This window comes from Netta rufina (genome assembly GCF_964035555.1).
Source record: "Netta rufina genome assembly, chromosome: 4".
NCBI classification, from domain to species: Eukaryota; Metazoa; Chordata; class Aves; order Anseriformes; family Anatidae; genus Netta; species Netta rufina.
Genome location: NC_140127.1, coordinates 67,835,304 through 67,847,734, shown reverse-complemented (window position 1 = coordinate 67,847,734; position 12,431 = coordinate 67,835,304). Strand labels below are relative to the sequence as shown.

Sequence of the window (12,431 nt, the reverse complement as noted above, 5' to 3'; positions counted from 1 at the left end):
GAAACAAGGGGGTACAAAGCAAATTTCTATATTGTTGTCAAAACAGATCGCAAGTTGCATGTGCTGGGAATGGGCTTCTTCAGTTTTTGTTCTCAGTTTGTTGCCTGGAACTGTAAGAGCTGCTCTCAGCTGAGAACTGTGCTCTGATCCACTTCGCACTTCTGCACAAGCTCCCATACGTAGGTTTTATTCACATGGCATTTTGTACATGGACTTGGAAGCCACCGAGAAGGGAACAGGTTGTTGGTGGATTTTTGTTTTCTATTCTCTGAAATGACTTGATTTTGCAAGGTTTTGAGCAGATAACTCTCCTAGACTTTAAAAACAACAACAAAATCCACAGCCAACAGTTCTTTCTTTCTTTCTTTCTTTCTTTCTTTTTTTTTCTTTTGGTGGGGGGGTTCTCTTTTACTTCTTGCATGTGCTGTCTTAAAGCTGGCAGTATTTTCAAAAATTTCTTGGAAGTCTTTTGGGTTCCCCTGTCATCTTGACACAACCTCCTCCTTGCTTCTCAGAGTGTATTTTTATTCTGAATCAGCCTCAGCAGACTTGAAGCCGCGTTGGTGTGGAGAGGTGTGGCCTGTCCCTCGGTGGCAGCGAGCCCTTAGATTAGGTCGAGTCCCAGCCAACTGCAGCCTAAAGCAAAAATTCTTTTCCTCTGGGTGTGGAGGAGCAAAAAGCAAAAAATAACCAATTGCAATTTGTGATTGGGGGAGCTTAGGAAATGGGGGGAAAAAAAAAAAAAAAAAGACAAAAATACCTCCACAACCCTCCCACAGCAACAACAAAAAAACAAAAACCCCACCAACCTTTAAGCAACTGCAGCATCGTTTCCTCCAAGAAATATGGTTAGCTGCTCCTTTCCCACCTTCCAGGAATTGCAATGAATTTAGTGTTTGGTTTAAAGTTTTAAATGTGTTTCTGAACGACAGTGAGGTCTCGTCCCAAATCTACTATGGCTTTGAAAATTGTTTTAGGTATTTTTTAAAATTTAAGATTTTTTTTTTATGTGCCCTTAAGTTATAGTAGATTCTGACTGGCTACTACTCAGTGTCTTGCCGATTTCATTAGTTAACTAAATGTGCATCATTTAATTCTCTGTTGAGTAGCAGGGAATGTAAGCTGTTTAAAAGGTTAGTTTTCTTCTTTCTGGATGTTTACAGGATCATTTTGTGCTATTCTTCTAAAACTTTCTTCTCTTGTTTAAATTAAACTCCCTAGCGCTGCTTTCTCTTAGGTGCGTTGTAACAGAACTCTCTTGGGTTATAAGATAATTAGGAAATATAAAAGTAACCCTAAGTATTAATAATGTCAGGCTTTTGTCATAAACACTGCTCATTATCTGCAAATGCACTATAGATTTTATAAAGCTGGTTTCCAAACAAAAATGATTTCACAACCAGCCTGTGTATAGTACACACGTGCACGTGCACACACTGCTGATAAATACCGTGTGCTGTGAGTTGGCTCGGTGCTTCTCGTTTGATGCAGTGTTTGTTTGAATTCTGTAGTGTTTGTGTACATGCCTATTAGAAGAATGGGTCTAACTCCTCAGTTACGTTAAGCTGTGATGTGAATTTCATGGATTTCTTTCCCCAGCTATGGGTGCTGCTTCCTCTGGCGGTCTCTGTTTGCAAGTCGCTGCTCCCCGAAGGAGGGCTTTGTGCACACTGACATCTTGCAGCCCTGGCTTGTCAGTTAAGGGTGTGGTCTCACTGACACCCTTACGTTAGAGAAGGCGCTCACATTAAAAACGGTTATCATGGCAAGAGGTCCATTGGCATTACAGTTTATCTTCCTCCCCAGCGTGTGCTCAGCTCAACTGTTGAGATTCGTTTTATTTACGGTCTGTGTCTTACAAAGTTCTTATGGGAGAGTCCATCTTGCCTTACTCTCAAAGAGGCTCAGAGGAAACTAGTAAGTAAATTTTGATAACTTGTGTAAAATGTCCAACCTGTCCGTTTCTAATGCAAAAGCCTTTATCAGCAGTTGACAGACCTGGAAATGGACAATTACTCTTAAAGTTGTGTTAAAACAGTTGACTGCAAGACCACACGGAGGGGTGGGATGCCATTAATTGTAAGTATCTATAGAGTTCAGCCATGGGATGGAGATTTAACCTCAGTCATGAAGGGACCACTTAACATTAAACTGTGTATTTCCCGTTAAATTATTGCCACTAGCTCATGCTGAAGCAGTAAGAGCTTTCCAGGACCACCTCAAATGCCTTTTTAGACAAGGTGAAGGAGTAACACAGCTTTAGCGAGATGCTGGGGTCCTATTTCGGTATCACCTGTGCAAGGTTTGTTCCTCTTTGGTGTGAGAGTAAAGAGCAGCAGCCTTACCCGGGCACCACTTCTGACCTCTCTTATTCTGTGGTGAGCAGGGGTGGTGAGGTGTGGGCTGTGGTTTTGCAACAACAACAAACAAACAAACAAACAAAAAACATATAGAAGATTAGAATTGATAATAGAATTTAGGGGGTTGTAGGAAGTGGTGGTAGCTGTTGGGAAGCTGTTCTGGGTACAAAAGGACAGCTGGCACAGACGGGAGGTTGTGCAGGGGAGCAGGATGTGGCGGGTGGGTGCTGGGGACCTGGAGCTGGCAAAGGAGGGGTGGCTGCTTGCTTACAACTTTGCTCGTCTAAAACTTCCTGCATCCAAGCCCTCAAAAGGCTTTTGTGTGGATGAAAGCGTTATTTCTTCTGGCTATGCCCTCTATTTCCTTCTGGCAGGAGAAAAGCCAATAATTAAAAGAAGTGTGACAATAATAGAGATGTGTTCATGGCTGCTTAAAAAAAAAAAAAAAAGAAAATCTGAGTGTTTTAAAGTTTGGACTTTAAACAGTACAGGGGTGCCTGCGTTTAGCAGCTCCGCTAGTGGAAACCACTAAAGCCCTGAGCATCTGACACCTGAGTCAGATTTTTATAATGGTGTTCTGCATGTTCAGGAAAAATGCTTTTCTGTTACCCACTGTATTCAACTGGCACAATTCAGTGATTTGCTCATTCCAAAATAAGAAACTAGGTGGGTTTTGAAACAGCAGGCAGACTTTTTTTCTAGTGTAAGAATTAAAGAGGACGAGATCTACTGATCTACTAGTGAAGCCTTGAAGCAGATCACTTTCCTCACTGCAGCAGTTTTAAGATATTTTGTGTTTCAAAGTAACATGTAAACTTGCCTCTTCTATGTGCATCCATGTCTGAAGTGGTTTTAGCTAATAAATATGCAAATAGATTCCTAATTTGCAAGCAAGTACAGTTCAAGACAGGTAGGTAAGGAAAACTTCAAAACAGTAAAATAGAGACATGCATCAATATTTACTCCTTACAACCTGTAGAGGATTCTTCATTGCTTAATGAAGATAAGTGCAATCTCTCCCATTGCATAGTGGAAGGAGTTGCAGTAAGTTGGCGACATTAGCAGATTTTAACATTACTAAACCTTGCAAAACTGAAGGTACATAACGAAACTGGCTGCTAAATTGGGGTTTTCCTGCCTGTCTCCACCCCTGGTCTAAATCACTGTTATTGAACTGAGTCTGTTCTGTCTTACTGGGACAGGGAGCTAGATGCTGATGCTTCATTCGATTTATTTCTTCCTGTACCTCCAGAAGATGTACTAGCTTCTCTTGGCTCGTTTTCTTGGTAAAATAACTAAATGTCATGGTGGCGAGGGATTTCAACTCTGCATATTTTGTGTGTAACGTACATACAGAATCGCAGTTGGCTGAACTGGCAAGCCATTCCTCGGTAAATATCCTTGTTACAGTTCAGTGAAGCACAGTTTGCATTGGTCACGTTTTGTTTAATCGTGTGTGCTATGCAAAGAAAGTCTTTTTTGGAAAAAAAAAAAAAAAAAAAAAGATTTGATATGTCAGATGATCAGGAATCAGAGAGCCAAGTCTCGAGGTGTTGCAAGGCACCTTTAATAAACTGCTGTTAGGCTTGTCGGCAGAAGGCCTCACAAAATCTGCCAAAAAGGATTTTTTTGAAGGAATATTATAATGTGTTGCCAAGAAAAGTGGGCTAATGTTACACAAAGGGATCCTTGTGAGTGAAAGGAGGCTCTGAGCAATACCAGCTGAGTTTTCGGGCTTTCTAGTAGATATGTGCAACTGTTTATTACAGCATGTGAAACTGAAATGAGCCTTGGCCAGTGGGTGGAGGTTGTGTTTGTGTGTGTGGTTTCCAGATTCAAAAACCACATGCTAATGTAGTGTAGGGCACGTTGTGGAAGGAACCCAAAATGAATACGCTTGTGAAAAGCACGCTTCAGGTTGTAGAGTATTTCTGAGCTTCTCTCCAGAAATGTGTTTGCAATTTGAGCATGTTTTGGTACTGTTGATTCTTCATATTAATGAGCGTATGTAATACCCTATTTTTGGTAACAATTTAAATTCCAGTTTATACAATATCCATATGACTTTATATACTAAAAAGTGATAGTGAGTTTAGACATCATGTGTTATCTCAGACTGTGACAAGATTTGAAAGACTTGCATGCTTGAGAAAACTCAAGCTTTGGAGAGAGCTTAAAGAACTGGGAGCCGTTTAAATGGGAGATCTAGTAGTGGTCTCGTGTAGCATGTATATGTGTATTATATTTGGCTTTGCATATATGTTAGCCTACTTTTCTAGTTGTTTATCTTAAAATCTTTTTCTTTAAAATACAGATATCCAACCACACAGACTTGGCTTTCATGTTTGGGAGGCTGTGCTAATTTTAGGTGGATTTGAACTTTTACCCAAAAACAAGAACACATATGAAGTTCTTAATAAAAGTTCTTTATAATTTATTTGTTTCATTTACTTTTCTTCTTTGATCCCCCCTTCATAGGTTCCATAAAATTGTACTATGAATGGTGATTCTGGTGCAGCGGTGGTGACTTCACCACCTCCGACAACAGCCCCTCATAAAGAGAGGTATTTTGATCGAGTTGATGAAAATAATCCAGATTACTTGAGAGAGAGAAATATGGCACCCGACCTTCGCCAGGACTTTAACATGATGGAACAGAAGAAGAGAGTCTCCATGATTCTTCAAAGCCCAGTAAGAAAAGAAAACGCACATCTTTTTAAAGCGATAAGTTTATTATATCTGTTATTTTAATATCTCTAAAACTGGAGAAGTTTGTTGTCTTAGACCTGAGTTACTTTAGAGGAAAGGCTAATCAGAAAAAAGTATCTGTAGCCTGATTTTCTCACGTTATCTGGTTGAATGTCTACACGTGAAGCAGCTTCACAGACTTGCTTTCAAAATTTTGTGTATAATCAATCAGTCAACACTTTTTCATACCATCCATCTAGTCCTAGTAAGACACTTTCTCATTTTTTGTATTTTAACATTTATGTAAGCATTTAAATTAAGTAACTCTTCCAGGAGTAACTTGTACAGGGCAGGTCTGCCCTACGTTCATTTTTTTTTGTTATTTTGATATATGAAATATTAAGCTTCCCTTCCAGAAAAGGTGCGCAATAATCAGTGAATGATTAAATTTTACTATTAAAGATGTTTTCCTCCTGGAGAGTGCACAAAACAAAACTGTTCTCATTAAATTTGTTCCTTTTGTGGTAACCGATGGGTAACTTTAGATACAAAGCGCTTTGTGACATGTCTTTGCTAAGAGTAGGGATGTAGTGCTATATTTACTGGTTTTCATGTGAAACCAACCCCTTTTATTTAGATTCATGTAACTATTGGCATACTTTTAATAAAAACTCCAGTATTTTTGTCAAAAGCAGTGTTGTCTACTAGCCATGGTAAAAATGTTGTTTTCCTTCTGCCAACGGTAAACAATAACAAGAAGTTAGAAAAGAAGTAAAGAGACCCCTAGTTTAAGCATAGTTTTAAAATCTAGTGGCTATTCCTGTGTGTTTCTGGATACCTCCTTGGCTCTTAGTTCCCTCAGAGTCATGCTAATATTTTTTTCTTCTCTTTCCTGGTTCAGCTACTTTTCCATTCAGGTTTTGTGTTCTTTTAAGTCACTGGTACATCTTTCTCCGTCTTCCAGAAATCCATATTAATAGGTTCAATGAGAGAGAATACTGACATTTCCATTTACAGAAAGAGTTACTCCTGTCACTGGGGCTCCAGACAGCAGCAGTTGCAAGTAACAGCGTGTACCCAGTAGTACTGCACTGAACTGCTTTGGAGAAAAGAGATAGCATGCTTCCATTGAAGTGTTAAAAAGAAGCTCTGTATGAAAGGTTGAAGTTCATTCATGCTTGCTTTACAATATGACATGTCCTGTTGCCAGGCTTTTTGTGAAGAATTGGAATCCATGATCCAGGAACAATTTAAAAAGGGGAAGAATCCAACGGGTTTATTGGCTTTACAGCAGATTGCAGATTTTATGACAACGAATGTGCCAAATGTCTACCCAGCAGCACCACAAGGCGGAATGGCTGCGTTAAACATGAGTGAGTGCACCTAAACATGTAATAGAGTTCTCTTATTTGAAAGGCTTAAAATGAAGACAGTGTGAATGCAATGAAATGTTCTGTGAAGTTTAAATAATATCCTGTCCGCTCAAGGGAGCATTGCAGACAGAAAATGAATTGATTAGTTACTAAATGACATTGATATGCAGTGGGATTCATGTATATAATTCATATCAAAAGCCACATCAAGTAAAATGCCTTAATTGAAAGGTAAGCCTGATAGTGAGCACTAGTTGAAAACTTAAACATTTTACAATCCATTTGGTAAACATTGTACAGGAAAATTAAACTCATTAATAGCAACAGCGAAGGTCTTTAAAAACTAATTATTTTTTGTCACTGAAATATTGTTTGCAGCTTTCCTTTGCAAAGTGAAGCTATAGACAAGAAACATCGGCAAGCGTAATAAAAAACTAGGTGTGAAAATGCTTGTGTGCACAGGTTTTGTCTTAGGATAATATAAATCCCTGCCTGTGCTCCAGAGGTAATCTGTAGTTCAGACTGTAGCATGGCAGATTCTACTCTGTCACAGCTACTCTAAATCACATTTTTCAATGGACTGTAACTAGATCTACAGAATTTGTAATGCTTTACCATAATCTTCCTCCTCTGTTTAGCCTGTACTTATTGTTTCTTAATTAAATGAATTGTTGTGCATCTTGTTATATGAACAGTTCTCCCTTTCAGGAATACAAAATCATATCTCAAAGTGGAGTATTTGGGGTTACACTTTTCTGTTATTAGTGGAAAGTTGCATTTTATAGACCATCATGAGTTTTGAGAGGGGGGAAAAACTGCTGAGAACTCATTGTCACCTTAGCACTAATGAATATTAGGGAAGGAAATGTGCTGACTGTATCCAAGATTGTGTCAGAGACTATAGTTTCATGTCATGTGCATTATGATGTTATAGTAATTAAAGTTTGCTGTACATTTCTTAGACTAACATGTTGATACAATCTAGTAAGAAAAGTCCACTATGACAGTGATAGGTTTCAACTGCTGTTGTACACAACTGCCTTGTGCTTTCTTCCCATCTCCTTTTCAGGTCTTGGCATGGTGACGCCAGTGAATGATCTGAGGGGCTCTGATTCCATTGCTTATGAAAAAGGGGAGAAGTTATTACGATGTAAATTGGCAGCTTTCTACAGATTAGCAGATCTCTTTGGCTGGTCTCAGCTCATTTACAATCACATAACAGTGAGTATTGAATCAACAGATAACTGAACCAATTGTTTTAATGTGCAAGTGAGTTGCTTCCCTCCCTCATCTGTCATTGTCTCTTTGTGTGGAAGAGGAGCAAAGCGGTACTGAAAGCAGTATAATAGTGAAGAGATTTAGTCTTGGCATCTCAAGAACAAGAACTAAAACAGCTTGGATATCGGCTACCATAGCCTGAATAGCCTTAAGAGTGTGCATGGAAGTTCTTACGATGAAACCTAAGGCTTCTGAAAGACTTAATCTCGTAGTATCTTAAATGTTTTGAATAATGATATGTATTATTCTGCAAGGTAATGTCTTCATCTTCTTACTAAGTACTAAAATATCTTTTCACTAGTCATACAGTTCAATTTTACAGAAAATTCTCTACTGACCTTTTTGAAAAAGAAACCATTAGTATTTCTGAACATGAGCGGACTGTTTAGCTTCATGCTGTGTGCCAACAATTTTCTTTGTGACTGAGTAATCGCTGGCATCCATAATAAGAATGACAAGGAGGTCAAATCAAGGAGGTTTTATGTGCCAGAAGAATGATCAACATGAGTCTCATGAGTGAAGTCACAGCTGTGGTGTGCAACCCAGTCGATTGTTTCCCTAACAGAGCTGAATTGTGTATTTTACATAGCAGAGGTTGTCCTTGATGCATTTTCTTTTTTTTGGTGCAATCTGAATGAAAAATGGTAATTTCATTATTACTGCTTTTTGAGATTTCAAGGTATATTACCCGTGAACTGATGAAGATTGTAAATGATATGGGTAGGCACGAGATGAGGGCAATGTTGTTTAGACCATTTGGTTACTTCAGTAGGGGAATGTATCCAACATAGTGATTCTTGTAAACAACTCTGTGCCACCCCCTGATTTTTCATACGTGACAGGAGAATTGATTTTGTCAGACACATTAATGCGGTAAAAAGACTTCCAAGCAAGCAGGCTTGGAGATGGCTTTCTAGTGTCACATTCACGCCTGGGAGAATGGGTTCAGAGCCATGTGCCTCGAGGCCTGGGCAGGGGGGCAGCACAGGCTTGTTAGATGATCTGTTACCAGCTGAGATGGAAGACAGAACACTAGGAGTATGAGACGTTGAAAGTGTTGAAAGTATTTTAGATAGCTTTTGAAGGGCAAAGTGGTGTTGGAAAGTTTTTGGAGGTGTTTTGTCACCAGCAATCACAAGTCATAGTTCAACTTTTCCTTTACAGACTCCTCCAATGAATAGCATCCTGAAAGGTGACTAAGAGCTGTAATTTACCTTCAGAAGTTGATGTGGAACAAGGTTGTTGTATTTACAAAATAGTCTCACCTTTGTTCTGTATACACGTACATTTAATGGTATTGTGGAAGTAAGGCACTCCTTAGAGTGTGGCAGATATTATTGCTTCATGCAGAGCTGGATTTTGACTCCAGGTCTTCTTTTTTCTTTTATTTTTCTTTGAATGGACGCTCTAATTACTAGGCGATTGCATTTAAGTTGAAAGCCATCAGTGTGTATCTTTTTTTATTATCTGAGATACAACAGCCTTCTGTGAGGGTTGTGACCCTGTGTGTTACAGGGGGAAAGAACTGTGAGGATATGAGAGCACACACCAATCTGGGCATATCAGGGAGCTGGGTGGAGTATCTTTGCTTCTCTGGATCCTTATCAATCACTGGCAGTGGCTGTGTGTGGAATTGTTCAGACTGGTGCAGTCCTGACACAGAAGCAGAATTACAGAGCGTCAAGAGCTTTCATGTCAAATGAAGCAATGTATTGTAAGCTTGGATGCCTCCAGGGTTAGGCAGAATTTGAGATTATGGGTTAGCAGAATGTACTTCATTCACTGAGTCTTGGTTAGCTGTGAGGGCACAAGCAGTTCCTGGATCTAATCTGAAAGTTAGGTGGTTTGTGAGTTGCTGCCTGTTGGTCTTACATTCAGGCTTTCTTGTTAGCTTTCAGAGCATTTGAGTAAAACCTGTTTTTTGCTGTGTGTAATTAAGTAAAAGATTTTTTTTAGATCACTTACAGTTCTGTAATGGAGAACTGTTTTGGTGATTCATAAAAGTACAGGTTAACCTGAACCTGCCATAGCATGCAGCCTTAAACAGAACCAGCACGTTACCAGCTTGTCAAAATGAAAACAAATTTGTGCTTGAAGCTTCTAGATTAATGATCAACAATTTATTTTAAAAATCTTTTTTCTCTGGTGGAACTATATGTAGCTAGTGTTGCAAGTAGTAGAAGACCTGAGTGAGCGTAAAGTAGGTGCATGTTGGGGAAGGGAAGACTTGGGGGTTGGACCAAATGACCTCCAGAAGTTCCTTCCGACTTCAATCATTGTGAAATCTTTTTTTTTAAGTTGGGAGGTTCCTAAAATTGTCCAGTAGTTCTTATTGTACTGTCGTGAAACTGATGCATTCCAACTGTGAATATTTTGAAGTCAGAATTATTTTTGTATTACAAACTCACAGATATCTCACGTGGCACCAAGGTCAGTGATGAAATCCTACTCAGAATCAAGGTGTTTGAGATTTGTGGGCCAAATTCTTAAATTTTCTCACTTCTATTTCATACCTTCTATTTTACTAGAATATAAATACAGTTGGAGTAGAAACTTACTCCTCTTAGAAAAAAAACACAAACTTTTTTGCATTTATCATACAGCATAATTCCTTTTATCAGGAACAATCTAGTTGTCCTTTCCACAGGATGTAAGCATTTACCAATCTTCCACCAATCTGAAGGACTCTGGCATATACTCTGGCATCTGGTTCTATTCAACATGGGTTAATTAAGTGTGCCGTATGTTGATTATCTGTTGTGACATACGTGAAAGTTGAATTGCTTATGCTATGGGCACACTTACCCATTCCATATTCAAGAACTGGAAGGAATTTTCATGTTTTTGGGCCTTATCACATGCTTTAATAAACTATTTGTAATAACTTAGCTTTTACTCATCTTTTATCCTTAGGCCAGAGTAAATTCTGAGCAGGAACACTTCCTCATTGTACCTTTTGGACTCCTTTACAGTGAAGTGACTGCCTCCAGTCTGGTAAGCAATTACTATTTTTCACAACTGTAAAATACACAGAACAGATTCAGCTATTTGTATTTGTAGCTGTTTAAGTTCAATCCCAGCAAGTACCTTACTTTGTTTGTTACCTGTGTGAAATAGCTTTATTGAACATGATTGATTTTGGTACAGCTGAGGCATCTAAGAGAAATTTCTTTCCACATGTTCACCACCAGGTGTCCTGCAGTTGATCTAGCTGTAGACAGGAGCCAACTCACTGGGGTAGCTAACCACATTGTACCCTTGAAAGCTATTGCCTGCTGGGTAAAGTTTGTTGAAGGAAGCAACATATGTTTCAGACATAAATGCTTGTTACAATTTGAAGATACTGTGTCAGATGCCTAATTCAGTTGTCATTTAATGATATAAGTAGTCAAGAGTGTAGATGAAGTGTCTTTTTGAGACAGTGGTAGCAGCTGAAGACACTACTCCAGTAACTGCTTGCTTATGGGAAGCATTTTGTGAGCCTTTTTCTTCTTTACTTGCTGCTAAAGGCAACTTGAGTTAATGTGGTTGACTTCTTGGTTTGAATCAAAATGGAAGCTTTCAAGCTATTCTTTTGCTCTGGCAAAAAAAAAAAAAAAAAAAAAGGGTAGCAGTAAGGTGAAGCAGGTGCAGAGTAGTAACATTTCAAACTTCAACCTCAAGCCAGGGACCTAGTCACCTGCCTACAGCCCTCCCATGCACGTTTTGACACCTGTTAAAATAACACTTTTAGAATATCAGTGGTAGATGATGAATTAAGTCAGGTTTTTGATGATTTTGATTTATTAAACTATTTTCTTTCACTTCCAGGTTAAAATCAATATACAGGGAGATGTAGTTGATCGTGGGAGCACTAACCTGGGAGTAAACCAAGCTGGTTTTACTTTGCACTCTGCGATTTATGCAGCTCGACCTGATGTTAAATGCATTGTTCATATTCACACTCCAGCAGGGGCAGCGGTAAGCATGCTGTTTTGTTTGTGATCAGTTTCCCCACACACACCCAAACTGGAAAATAGGTGGGTCCCCATTAATCATAGTTTTGCTTCCTTTTTGAAAGGCATGAAGCCTCTACTCCTGTCTTCAAATATGTGGCTAAATCAGTCAGATTTTCCTTATTCATTCATTACACAAATGGTCAGACAAATATATTGAGCTCTATAATTGGAAAGCACAAATATTGTGTTTGTGTGTCCTTTACCACAAAAGACCCTGTATTTTGACACTACATCATAAGATCTTTAACCTGCTTCATGTTGTTTTTGTAAAGCACAATTTATCAAAGTTTTCTTGAATATTTCAATTTTTTCATGTGATCTGAGTACAAAAAGCTCTGGTAGCACAACTTCAGGTAGGTTATAACATTCCCTTAAAAATGTTGTAGATGCACAGATGGATAAACTCAAATGTTTTTTAAACCAGATATTACTCATTGGAGAGAAACTGGTTAGAAATCAATTCTGCCTCTTTGAAATTTTTTGAGTCATTTGGTCACTAAGTGTCACAGATACTTTAAAGTTGTCGTTTTCATTTATTTTTAACTGATTAATAGTAGTGATGCAACCATTTTGAGACTGAGATTGCTAAAATTGTCAGGTATAACAGTCTAGCAGTGTTCCTTAATTTTAGTAGTGCTGCAGAGTTCCCTGTGTGTGTTGTAGTTTGTCACTCGACCCTTTGTTTTTGAGGAGAAAAACAAAAATCACTGACTGGAATGAAAGGAATGACAGAT

At 38.7% G+C, this 12,431-nt stretch overlaps 1 protein-coding gene across 5 annotated transcripts in view; it reads left to right on the top strand.

Moving 5' to 3' along the window:
* ADD1 (adducin 1) overlaps positions 1-12,431 on the top strand; it is a 60,327-nt gene that overhangs the window by 24,669 nt on the left and 23,227 nt on the right. For all 5 annotated transcript variants that reach the window (XM_084286325.1, XM_084286324.1, XM_084286323.1 and 2 more), the window contains exons 2-6: positions 4,839-5,051; positions 6,259-6,421; positions 7,491-7,642; positions 10,613-10,693; positions 11,510-11,659. In XM_084286325.1, coding sequence (XP_084142451.1) covers positions 4,857-5,051; positions 6,259-6,421; positions 7,491-7,642; positions 10,613-10,693; positions 11,510-11,659 — 741 coding nt within the window. In that variant the 5' untranslated portion in view covers positions 4,839-4,856. The remainder of the gene's footprint in view (positions 1-4,838; positions 5,052-6,258; positions 6,422-7,490; positions 7,643-10,612; positions 10,694-11,509; positions 11,660-12,431) is intronic.